Source organism: Sciurus vulgaris, assembly GCF_902686455.1.
Source record: "Sciurus vulgaris genome assembly, chromosome: 9".
Lineage (NCBI taxonomy): Eukaryota > Metazoa > Chordata > Mammalia > Rodentia > Sciuridae > Sciurus > Sciurus vulgaris.
The window spans coordinates 46,725,926-46,739,167 of record NC_136469.1 but is presented as its reverse complement, the minus strand read 5'-3'; the positions used below and the strand labels follow the sequence as shown (position 1 = coordinate 46,739,167).

General features: G+C 36.5%; 1 protein-coding gene across 31 annotated transcripts in view; it reads left to right on the top strand.

Annotated features, from left to right (window-relative positions):
- Positions 1-13,242, top strand: part of ANK2 (ankyrin 2) — a 694,188-nt gene that overhangs the window by 584,470 nt on the left and 96,476 nt on the right. For 24 of the 31 annotated variants that reach the window (XM_079154590.1, XM_079154588.1, XM_079154614.1 and 21 more), the window contains 4 exons: positions 1,797-1,895; positions 8,399-8,596; positions 11,590-11,688; positions 12,196-12,294. In XM_079154590.1, coding sequence (XP_079010716.1) covers positions 1,797-1,895; positions 8,399-8,596; positions 11,590-11,688; positions 12,196-12,294 — 495 coding nt within the window. The remainder of the gene's footprint in view (positions 1-1,796; positions 1,896-8,398; positions 8,597-11,589; positions 11,689-12,195; positions 12,295-13,242) is intronic. The other 7 variants (XM_079154603.1, XM_079154605.1, XM_079154600.1 and 4 more) reach the window with 1 other exon arrangement.

The window sequence follows — 13,242 nt, the reverse complement described above, 5'->3', positions numbered from 1 at the left end:
CTTCAGAGTCATTAGATAAGAATTGAAGCTCATTGTTAAAAAGTGGAAGGACCAGATGTGGGTATATATGTAACTTTTCTTTAAATATGAAGTTTAATACTTTAGTTTCATATCTAACTCATCAATTTCAGATGTGTAAAAACTATAAAACATCTTATTTTATGTATAAAGCTTTTCAAAATATTAAGACTAGTATTGAAAACATTTTTAAATTTTGAAAACCCTTTGTTGATAAAGCTTGACTTGTAAACACGTAAATTCACCATTGAATAGGAACTCCTGGTGCCTCTTTGACTTAACCTCTTGTCAAGAAATAATTTGTTCTTGCCTTTGTTTCTACCAAAACTAATAAGACTGCTAACCTTTTATCAGACCTAGAAGTGAAGATTTTTTTTTAAGCAGTTAGAAAATCTTAGCCTCATCTTTTTAGAGACAGGTTTTCTATGTTATAGAAAACAAATTATAAATCATGGTTGTCCAAAAAGGAAAAAAAAAATTGCTATATATTTAATCTCCAAAAACAACTATTGCTACTCCAGAGATAATATCATTTTATAAAATAACATATTCCACATAGATTTACTTCACAAAAGTCACAGTTTGCCATCAGATAATTACTAGAGATGACTGAGTCATCAACAAAGAAGAGAAAATTAGAGCAGCCATTGAATTTAATGCATTTACAATTAAGTCATTTGACAGAAATTTCTTGTAACTTCAAAAGGTATGGGTCTTTCAAGAGTGGGGAAAATGAACTGTGAGCCACATACCAAACTAAAATTCACCTGAAACCTTCTAGATTTAAGGGTTTGTAGTGCAAAGAATCAGAAGACATTAATCACAGGTGTTTGTCAGAAATACCCAATTACCACAACCATATTTAAGATCCATTTAGTGTATTTGGAATGGTTTGCTTTACTTGGTTGGAATCAGCCTTATGTTCCTGAAGCATCATGGCAAATCCACATAGAATAATTTTTATTCCACTATCTTGTTCTCACTGTGATATGATTTGATTGAAGGAAATTCTGCCCTCTTCAGTCATAACAGGCTTCCCAGTGAGCAGCTCCTCTTACGTCTAACTCTCATGCTTTCCACCTCCTGATGAGTGTGTCAGATTCTTGAGCACTGACGTGGTGCCCAGTGCTACTGACCTCCCCAGATGACCCTGTGATCAGCTACTCCACTCATCTCTCAGGAGCTCACTCAAATCACTGCCTATATTTAACATTAAGTAGGACACCTCCAGGATAAATCAGATTTCTTCTATGAACGGTTGTTATCTAATCTCATAACACAAAGACAAATCAGATAGCAAATAATAGCATATCATTATTCAAAAGTTAAGTTTGAATTTTGAAAAGAAATAAGTCTGGTACAAGTAATGTGATTTTTTTTTTTTTTTCTGTGTTACTCCATCTTCTGTATTTGAAGATTCTTATTGACACGGGATCCATGACAGATTTTAGATTTGTAGAATGAAAGATAACTTTATCTCCAAAACCAGTATAAGTTATATCAGCTTAATTGTGAAGTTAAACCTTAAGGTATCCTGGATGTGTGGGTAAGTTCATGTTTGTCAAAGAATGAAAAAATTTAATAAAATATTTGCTTTATCCTTATGAAGATGGAGAAGACACAAAACTATATTTTTCCAAACTAAATAACTATACCTCTTCATAGATTTCTTAAATCCTTGGATGTATTGCTGAATTTCATTAAAAGGGACATCTTTATTCTTTACCATCCACAGCAGAGGGTTTATTTATGATCGGACGATTTTTGTTTCCTGGCAGCGTGGGGAGACGGCACTGCACATGGCGGCCCGGGCAGGGCAGGTGGAAGTGGTCCGATGCCTCCTGAGAAATGGTGCCCTTGTCGATGCCAGAGCCAGGGTAGGTGCCGGGGCTCCCAGGTTCTCTCCTTTCGCAGTGCATGGTCTCATCTTTAAGAGAGTGTATATTCTTCAGTTCCTTGTTTTGGAAATGCCATGGGACCTAAGTGAATGCATCAGTTCAATAACAAATTTTCAGGCAAAAAAAAGAAAGCAAAAAGAGACACACATATATAAGTATGTACAATGAAAAATGAACCCCAGTTTCAGAAATATTTGAAAATATGTATAATTTAGCATCTAAGAAATGCAGCATTGACTTAAATCTTAATGATTTTTTAACCCAGAAAAATATTCCCATATATCTATTTTCATGAATTTTGAAATCTTACACCTGAGCTATACAGATGATATACATATTAAAATTAATTTCTTCCACCACCAAAACCAAGTTTTTATAGTCATTCCTTTCAAGTTACTTAAGAACCAAAATATCAGGAAAAAAAGAAAACACAAATTATCTTCAAAGTTTTAATGTTTCCCTTTTATCTGTTTCACTTTCCTCTATTTTTTATTGAGGTCTACTTTCCATTCCACTCTGGTCTTTATACATTTAGATATGCTACATTTTCGCTATTCCAGAATAGAAGAATTTGGGTGCTGCAGATTACTTGATAAGGTGTGTCCTGTTTCTGATGACTTCAATTTCCTCAAGGGCTGATTTTACCTTCTTTATTGTTTTTAAAGTTTTATTTCTCAATTTCTTTTCTCACCTTTCTTTCTACTGATCACACTAGTAATGTCTTTCAAATGTCTTCTATTTCCTTTTCCAGGTTGTTCCATTAACTTTGGCACTACCATCATTGAGATCCTTAGGGACTACTTAACCACTTTCTCTCCTTATCCTATGCTTTAAACCTAAGTTAAGTTAGGACTCACTTTAGCTTGAGTCATACCATTGTGTCCCCATTAGAGAAGTCATTGTATTGGAATAAAAGCATCTAGCTACAGTCATGAGAATTTTCAGGAATGTTAACTAAGTCACTTTATTTCTGTCTTTATCATTAAAATATGAGGACTGGACTCAGAAACCTCAAGTCTCCTTTTTAAACTTCCTCAGCATTCTCTGATTCAGTGACTTAATTAGGCTTTTTCTTATAATACCTCCCATGGATCATCATGCAGAATTCAGTGGTATCCATGCAGCCTTGACATGACTTAAGTTTTTTACTTCTTATCTGACTTTCTATTCATTGTGCAAATAGTGAAATTTATATGTTCATTGGTAATCATCATGGGTATTTTATGTTTTCATATTTTTAGAACTTTTGTGATTCAGTGTTTTCATATTTTTAGAGCTTTTGTTATTCAGTGTTTTCCCCCACGCCACATTTTTCTTGTTTCCTCTTAAGGTTACCTGGCATTCTGCTATTTTAAAAAAATATTTCTGTTGTCAAGTAATACACTCTGAATATCATGAACGTCACTATTTTTTTAACCAAAAATTATGATAATTTCCTGCTGTACTTTTTATAATCCATATTTAATAATAAGTTTCCAATTTTTCTCTTAAAATAAAGCCCCTTAGTATTTTTCTAATATTCAATTTTTTTAAAGAAATTTACTCATTTTTATGTATATAAGTCCATTTTCTACATTGATTTAACCTATCATTGTAGGCTTTTACCCTTTTGGATACCATTTGAAACCCCTTCTTTAAAAATGACACTGCCTACAAACCCTTTCCTTTGAAATATTATAACATTCACTCATTTATGTATTTATTTATTTGACATGCAGATTTCATCAGTTCTATATTTTACTTCTCTTTTGCAACTACATTTAGTCTTGTGGCCTTCATATAAAAACAAATACCTCTTAATTCTTCATTCCTTTTAATTAATTAATTTATTTGTTGTTATTATTTTAGTATAGGGATTAAACTCAGAGGCACTCAACCATTGAGCCTCATCCCTAGCCCTTTTTATTTTTATTTTTATTTTTTGAGATAGGGCTCACTAAGTTGCTTAAGGCTTTGCTTGAAGTTGGCTTTGAACTTGTGATCCTTCTGCCTCAGCCTCCTGAGCCCATGGGATTACTGGCATGTGCCACCATGCCCAGCTATTCCTCCTAATTTAAATATTAAATTTCAAACGTTTTCTTTTCTCTTTACCTCACCACTTACCCTAAAATGCAGCTGAAATCCCTTCAGAATAGGATCCTCCTATTATGAACTGGGAAAACATCATGTCTTATAGAGCAGTTGTCCCCAAAGGTCAATGTGCATAAAAATCACCTGGGCACCCTGTTAATTGAAGATTTGAACTCAGTTCTACATTTCAAACTCACAGGCGATGCCATTTCTCCTGTTCTGAGATTATACTCTGAGCTGCAAGGAACTAGAATTTTCCTTTTCACGTGTTCTAATTTTGGGGGGTGGAGCAGAGTGCTGGGGATTGAACTCAGGAGTGCTTTACCACTGATCTTCCTGTGTTCTATTTTAAGGTGACCTTGTGCCATGAGTTTTTTACTTTGATCCTTTAATGTTTCCCTGGAATGCCTTAATTTTGTTAACATTTGTGCAGTGCTTTATAATTCATGAAGTATTCATAGCAAATTACCTTATTTGGTACACAGAGCAGCCCTGTGCTGCAATGTGCTTTGAGGTCCTCAAATTCAACATTGTACTGACTTGTCGTGGCCACAGTTAGGATAAGAAGAGGATTTCTCTTGTGGTTCTTCATCTTCCTCCTAACTCTGTTAAGAGGCAGTAATTCCCTCACCATAAAGCATCATTGGGAGGCAGCTTGGACAAGGAAGTAGCTGAGCTGTAATCTACTTGATCGCTTTACCTCCGGTTTCAATGTAAAGAGAGGTTTCCTCCATCTCATCCAAGCAAATTGTTGGTTTCTCATTAGTCTCATCCCCTCCCTGAGCCTATGACCGTGACCAGGACATAGAGCAAGCCTGGGCCCATTCTTATGTCACATGTCTATTTATGAGTTGGGGAAAATGCTCAGCAGCCCCTCTAGAGCAACATGTAGTGGAAAGGAGGGAGGGCTATTCTCAGAAAGAAGTGCAGCAGGTACTGGGCAAAAAAAAGTGAAGACATATCTGCTCTGTTTTACTTGTTTTCCCAGTACACATGCGCGCACACACACACACACACACACACACACACACACACACACACACACAACTGATAACTTCTTTTCTTAACTCTAATACCATTGCTTTAGAACTCACCCTTTCCCGAAGAGGAGATATTTACAAAATAGATCTAATAACTGCATTAAACTCAAGGTCAAGATCTCTGGGTTACCTGTAGTTATTCTCAACCAAGTTTTGAAATGAATACTTCATGGTCATATAACTAAGGACTAAATCATAATTTTTTTGTTTACTTCCAATATATAACAAAACTCCAATATAATCACAATAATATTTCTAATTTCAAAACTGAAAGCTGCATACTCTATTCAGTCAGGGGTAAGAGACAAATTTTTGCTGGACCGAGTGGAGAGCAGGGGCTGCAGTGGCATAAGTTCCTTGGTCAGCCAATCTGTGGAACTTATCTGAGGAAGGTTCTTCTTGTCCAGGAGTCACAGAAGAAATGACCAGGAGGACCACCAGGGCCTGTCCATCTGCATGTTCTCTTGCTTTAGGAGTTTGTTCTGTTGGGGCCCAACTTTTGATTTAGGGATTCAGTGATTACATTGTTCCTAGGCTTAACCTCACTTAGAACTTAACTCATTTAAAACTTTAGTTAGCTACCAGTAGACTTGGTTCCTGGAAACCCTGTTAGCTGATAACTAATAGCAGAAATATCATCAATATTTTTTATTTTTTGGTACCAGGGATTGAACTCAGGAGCACTTAGCCACTGAGCACTTTTTATGTTTTATTTTGAGACAGGGTCTTGCTAAGTTCCTTGAGCTTTCACCAAGTTGCTTAGGGACTTGATAAGTTGGTGAGGCTGACTCTGAACTTCTGATGCTTGCCTCCGTCTCCTGAGCAGCTGGGATTACAAGCGTGCACCCACCACGCCTGGCTCATCAAGTTTTTTTTTTTAAACTGTGTACCAGAAACTGTTATTTCTGTCTTTGTAAAAGGACTTGGGGCTCAACAAGTCTCCCTAATTTTGGTTGCCTCTAAGCAAAGTAAAACAGTAGGCTCTGGAGGTAATGCAGGGTTCACCTATTTCTTTGTCCAGGCTGCATCACAGTCAGTGATACTTTATAATAAATCATTGTTGCCTTTCCTATTGGGGAAAGGTCTAGGGCATCAGGCTGCCCCTCCCCCCACCCACATTGCTTTACATCTTCCTAGGAGTCTTCTGCACTTTTCCAACTTTTTTTCTTGGGCTTCATTTAACTTTAGCTTGGGGCAGTTTATTCAGCTTTTGTCATTTCACAGAGAAATAATTGCCCAAACTTGAAAAGGTCTTATATCCTGGTTACAGGTTGCAGGATTTTCTTAGCAAAAGTTTTGTGTCCTTTCCCTCTCCATTTCCTTTCCCATTTTCTTATAGGATTATACTAAGAGTTGAAAAAAAATAGGCAAGACAACTTTTTTTCTTAATTGAAAAAGCAAACAAAACAAAACAACAAAACCTTAATGCTCAGGGGTCTGAGAACCAAAGAGGCAAAGTTGAGCATTTACCAGTGACAGTAGCTACTGCCAGTCAAGGGTCACTTGCCAGCTACTTGCCAGTCAAGGGATTGCCACTTCTTATCTGCAGATGAGAGTTGTCATCAAAAAAACACTTCGGAGAGTGTGTTGCTTTCTATACCTGACTCTGCCGAGTTCTGCAGGGCAGAGGTCTGAGAAGGGAAACCCATCAACAGCAGATGTTCACTGCAACTATTCTCAAGTTGTTTGATTTTTTGGTGGTTGTATGTTTTGCTCACCACTTATTTTTGTAAATGTTCATCTCTTCATTCCTATTGAGCATTCTTTTTTGGTACAGGGGATTGAGTCTGGGGTGCTTAACCACTGAGCCACATTCCCAGCCTTTATTATATTTTTGATTTTGAGACAGGCTCTTGCTAAGTTGCTTAGGGCCTCGCTACGTTACTGAGGCTGGCCTTGAACTTGTGATCCTTCTACCTCAGCCTCCCAGGTCACTTGGGTTACAGGCAGGCACCACCATGTCCTGCTGAGAGTCAGTCTTCATGTATCTTATTTTATCTATTTCTGTAGAATATGTAGCCAAGAAACACTGTCTCGAGAATCCAGTGCCTGAATTCAAGTTCTCTTTTAGTAGTTTAATGACCTTGCACAATTCTTGAGAACTCATTAAATTTCTCTTCATCTGGAAAATGGTCTAATAATACATTTATGCCTTCCTTTTAGGTCTGTTACAAGGATAAGTGACAGGCATTGCACATGAAGGAAATTCATGAATTACAAATTCTCTGAAATTCCAGTTCTAATACTAAACTAATCATATTACTATTATTTATTATTTACTTCTGAATAACCATTACTGTTACTTATTATTTACTTCTGAACATGAAGTAAATAATGCTAATATGATTATTTCAGTATTAGAGGTAATGCAGTTTCATCTCTTCCTGTATTTTCTTTGTTTTTTTCTCATAACTTTCAGGTACTGCATTCCTTTGAACAGATCTATCATATCTTTTCTCCACTCATTCTTAGCCCTGGAAGCTGGCCCAGTTTTTGCTTCCTCAGTTTTATTATGAGAGTCCCTGGACAGATTATAAAGATAGACCCCTTTTCATCACTAAGGTTACACCCAATTTTCTTTTTTACAAGGGACAGTGGTTTGGTCTGATTCTCTTAGCCCTGAAAACTTTATTCCTGACTGCACATTAGAGACAGGCAATTGCATGATCCTCGAATATGTCCTTCCTATCACTTATGCCCAGCTATCTCCTCTCTGTTTTTACAATTAAGCATTTGGCAAATAATTCATTCCATTTGCTTCTTGCAGGAGTTCCATTTCAACTTTGAAGTCCTGGATGTAAGTTCCAGGCCCTTTTGCAACATTTTTCTAACAAAATCTCTTTAAACCGGATTACAATATCTTCTTTATCCACAGTTCCTCCTTGAAGAAAATGACCAGCATTTGTGTCCTTGGCTTTTGAGTGAACTAAGCACAAAGTTTTCCAGCTTCCCTGGGTCTTTTTCTCTTCATACAGTTCCCAGAATAAATTCTGCCTCATAGCGAAAGCTCTTAGAGATGAATTTAGATCTTAGGACTTCTGGACTCAGTTTCTTTCAAAACCATGGTTTTCTATTTAAACATAAGTGAGAGCTAAAGCCATGTTGAATGAAGAAATATTTTGGGGTGCCCAGCAAATTGTGAGCAACTTCATGAAAGTATATACTATTTAAAATCTAAGGGATATATTTTAGATCAAATAGGTCATTTTGACAGTAAAAATACAAATGAAATCATGGTCCTAGTAGTAATGATTTTCTTCCAGGAAGAGGTCACTAGAGAGTCAATAAAACATCATGAAACCTCTGAGTGAAACATAATATCAATGAAGTTTGTTGTGCCTGCACTAACTTTTTGCTTGACTTGAGTTGTAGGAGGAACAGACACCTTTACATATTGCTTCTCGCCTGGGTAAGACAGAAATTGTCCAGCTACTTCTGCAACATATGGCTCATCCAGATGCGGCCACTACTAATGGGTACACACCACTGCACATCTCTGCCCGGGAAGGCCAGGTGGATGTGGCATCTGTCCTCTTGGAGGCAGGAGCAGTGCACTCCTTAGCTACCAAGGTAAGAAGAATGACTTTATGATGCCAGGACCAAAAGGATTCCTAAGTCAAAATCCCTCTGCTCTACTACACACAGAATCAAGAGCCAATCTCTCATAGGCCTCTGACTTATTTCCTCCTCTGACTATTTTAGATTCATTGTCAACATGATCAAGCATGGTAAGATTTTCTATAATATTTTTTAAAAAGAGTGTTGGATTCCATTTTTAAAAAATTGATGCCAGTGTCATTTCTAGTACAGGTATCTAGAACTTTAACTAAGATCATTTCCTTAAAGCAAAATCTACTTTTCCTTCCCTTTTCACTGTAAAACCTGTAGTATTGTATTCTCAAGAGAAAAAAAAAAAAAAAAAAGATAAGATTCCCAAATACTTTGAATTGGTATTACTAATAAGGAAGAAAATGTCAGATTAGATTGACGTACTGTATTTGTGGATTGGAGTACTATGTAGGACCTCACTTGCCTTAATCTTGCATTTTTCCAGTCCTGGTATCAGCCTATTACCTGTTTCTCATCTCATTCCCTTTCGAGTCTCTAGTCTTTTCTCCATCAAGTGCACTTTTGTCTGAATATTTATAGGCTGGAAAATCATACTTTATGATTTGTTGTTGACATTGAGCAAAGAATATACACCAGCCTGAATTTTACTTATGTTCAAAGTTTCGTGATAGAATAGGATAATTTTTCCTTTTCTTTTTTCATTCTATTTGAAATTATTCACTATTTGGAGGTGACTCAGGGTAAAACATGAACACACCCAGTTAATTGGAGCAAAGACTTTGAGTTAGTAGAAGAGCAGGAAAAGGAGGCAAGTGAAAGTCTAGAATAAGTGAATTTGTCCCAGGGTAAAATAATTTCCACAAGCACAATAGTGATTCATATTCATTAAAAAAAAACTCAATTTGCTTATAGTAAAAGAAATAGATATTGCCATCTGGGACGATGAAGGCTTACAAGTATGAACTGAGGGCAGGGAGGTGGCCCTTAGAAGGGGAAACTGCTCACTTGTGCCTTTAGGACTTAACTGGTGGCCCATGGCTGTAAAAAATGTTCCCATAAAATAAATTGATAATTATTTAAATTCTGACATCTAACAATTGAAAGGTCTTAGAAAATTCTTTTTGAAAATGAAAAAAAAAAAACCCAGAAATTCAGAAACTCAGCCAAAAACATATAATAATAGAACAATATCCCAAGGGAGAATAGATGATAATCTTACCAGATGAAGGCACAAATAAATAGAATATGTGAAAATATAGAAACAGAGAAGAGTTCCTTGTCTTTCAAGGTTTTTTTTTTTTTTTTTTTTTTTTTTTAAATTTAAAACTTATGCTAGATTCATACTAAATCAGTATGATAAAATGGAAGGAACTATTAACCAGGGCAGTTTAACAATGCAACTGAGAAAGTTTAAATGTAGGTGACTCATCATCATTAAAGCCTTTCGAGTGTTTATAAATATAAAAGTGTAGATGGAATCCTGATGAAATTGACGTGGGGTGAGAAAGGGCTGGGTGACTAAGAGCTGCTTTCTAACCCGACACTGTTTCTATAGTAATGATTTCATGTAGCTTCATTTAATGAGAGTCTCCAAATTTATAAAGGGATTGGATCACTACTCCAGCAGGATAAGGAGTATAGTTTTTCTTCTTCCCTCGTGGTTTGCCTCAAAGAACTCATCTTCATCTCCAGTGAGAGTCGCCCCAAGCACTGTGTACAGGGGTCCAAGGCCACAGAGCTTTGACCACGAATGTGGATTCAAATGGACGAATGCCAGAAGAAAGAAATACTTCCTACATTTGTCCTACTCTTGGAAAAAAACAGAAGATTCACTCTCTTCCAAGAACTTATTAGTACCAAATGTTAAGGGAAAAAAATGTCAAATGTCATCTTAATTAAAAAAATTAAAAATAATTGGTCTGGTGACACTGTGAAAGGGCAATATTGACTCTGGAGGTGTATTTGGTATTCATGATGAGGGTTTGAATAGTCTGAGAATAAGACATATCTTAGCGCGCCTATTGCAGGCATGTTTGCTGTGTGTGTTTTAGGGTTTCTGGTCAGTGTTAGCATTCTCCCCCTCCCACTGGGGTGCCAGAAGAACATGTGGTTGAAGTGTCTGGCCAAAAGGGTGGATTTGAGATCATAGTGTCGGAGCTGTGCCATCCTCAAGATCTTCGTCCAGGGACTTATCTGTATTTATGAACACTGCCAATTACAGAACATGGCTATTGGTTGAGCACAGAAGACATATGTACATGTATGTGTTAACATGTACATATAAACGTGCAGGGCAGCCATCTCCTAAAAGAGCTTGAAAGCTCCAGTGTGTTTCAAAGCCTGGTGTTAATCAGCCCAACACCATACCAGAAGGAGTATGTGTTTTACAAGACAAATTGGTCTTTTAGACAGTGTGGGGCTTCTGGGACAGGAAACGAAAGTCAGGATGTGAGGAGCTTTTTAATAGTGAGCATTTTTTTTTCCTGCAAACCATTTATCTTGCATTTATATTTCCACAGCAAATACATCAACTGAATCTCAAATAATTATTTTTTTCCACAACCTGAAACTATCCTAAACTTTAAATAAATTTGGAAGTAAGGTGTTATAAAAAAGAATTGTAAGAAATAGAAGGCAGCTGTTCTTTCAATCCTATTAATTTTAGAGGCAAGAGAAAAGGCAGGCCTTGTTTTTCCACTCACAAATCAGAGTCAGTTTCCTGACACTAGTGGCTATTACAAATCCCAAACCTATAAAGTGAAATTTCAGTCTCTAAGCACTTAAAATAAAATTTCTTTTGTTCAGCCTATTAAGCCAAACTTTTGAATGTTAAATTTCATTCTTTTTCCTTGTCCTTGTTTCTGGCTTACCTGATTCCACTCCATTTTTCCCAAATCGAGAATGAGCAAACTTTGTTTAACATGTTATCAAATAAAGATCTTGATAGGCATTAGAAAAATATTAAATTTTGCATTTCTTCTTCACATTTTCAGAAGGGTTTTACTCCCCTGCATGTAGCAGCCAAGTATGGAAGCCTGGATGTGGCAAAACTTCTCTTGCAACGCCGTGCTGCCGCAGATTCTGCAGGGAAGGTAAAGGTTTTTGTACTATGTTTTAGTTAAGAAACTCAGTTGGATTGATAGGTCTGAGGCTTGTGAAGATATTTTTCTCGGTGCTCCAACTGCTGCAACTATGCCAAGTAGACATGGTGGAGATTGTCTGTTCATGATTTTCCACACAGATTCAGAAAACATGTTGAGCTGTGCCTCAAATGTGTGTTCTTGTCACGACAAGGCCCACAACTTCTCTATGTTGAGAAGAACCCCTGTGATGTCAGTGTGGTATTTCTTACATAGCATTTTAGTTCTTCATTTGTTGTGACCATCGAGATGCCCTTTGCTATTTGTAAGCCCATTTTCAATTTTAGTTATATGTCTAATATGAAAATTATTATGTATTTGTTTATTTTTATTCTTTTCTGTTGACTATATTAATTAATTAACACAGACTTAATCAACATCAATTTCCATGCATCCTGGTAGTTTCAGGGCAGCTAACGCTAATTTCTTAATGCTGAAACTTAAACACACCCTTTACAGAATGGCCTTACCCCGCTCCATGTTGCTGCTCACTATGACAACCAGAAGGTGGCGCTGCTGTTACTGGAGAAGGGTGCTTCCCCTCATGCCACTGCCAAGGTGAGGACTACAGGAAAGGATTTACAGACACAGGGCATAACTGTAATCTGAAAGCACATGTGAACTGCTTTTTAAACACATGGTATTGTATCATTGCAACTAGCTAATAATAATAGAGTTTGGTATTGACATTTTTTTTTTCTTCTCTTTCTGCCGGTTGCTTCTACAAAACCTCTTAAGACTTTTAAAGAGTCAGCAAACATTAAAGGGAAGGGCCCATAAACCAGTGGAAGTGAATCTTATTTCCAATAGTCAATTTTGAATAATAACATCTGAATTTTTAGAAACGAAACAGGATAAAGGCATTACACGTTTTTGTTCCCTTCTTTCCTGTAAAACAGAATGCTATGATACAACCATCATTTTATAATTTTATTCCTTCGGAGACCTCATTGTGCTGTATGAAGAACTCTGTTTTCTTGGTCTCTTAAAATGATTCACCCATGTTCACTGTGGTGTGGATTCTTTTAGGTCCCTAGACTAGCGATGGCTTTTTGGTGTACGTCTAGCAACAACTCCCAAAACAACTCCAACTAAGTCTAGTACCTATGGACTAAGCATTTCCCACCACTTGAGATGTCCTTTTGTTATACTGAAAATATACATGAAAGTCACATGATACATAAACTCACCATTATATTTTTCATTTATTCATTTAGCAAACATATTTTGAGAACATATTTAAAAAGAAAAAAATTTATTGAAAATATCCATGCCACATTAGAAGAAATAAGACAATAATTAGCATTTATGTGACACTGTATGTAGTACTTTACATTCAGTATCTCATTAAATTTCATAGTAATCCTAAATTGGTATTATAATAATATCTATTCTACACCTAAAAAAGTGGATGGTTGTTCCAAAGTCACATAAATTGTCAGTGCTAGAGCTAGTGTTTGACCTCAGGCTAACTGACTACTAGATCCATTGTGTCCCGAAACAGTG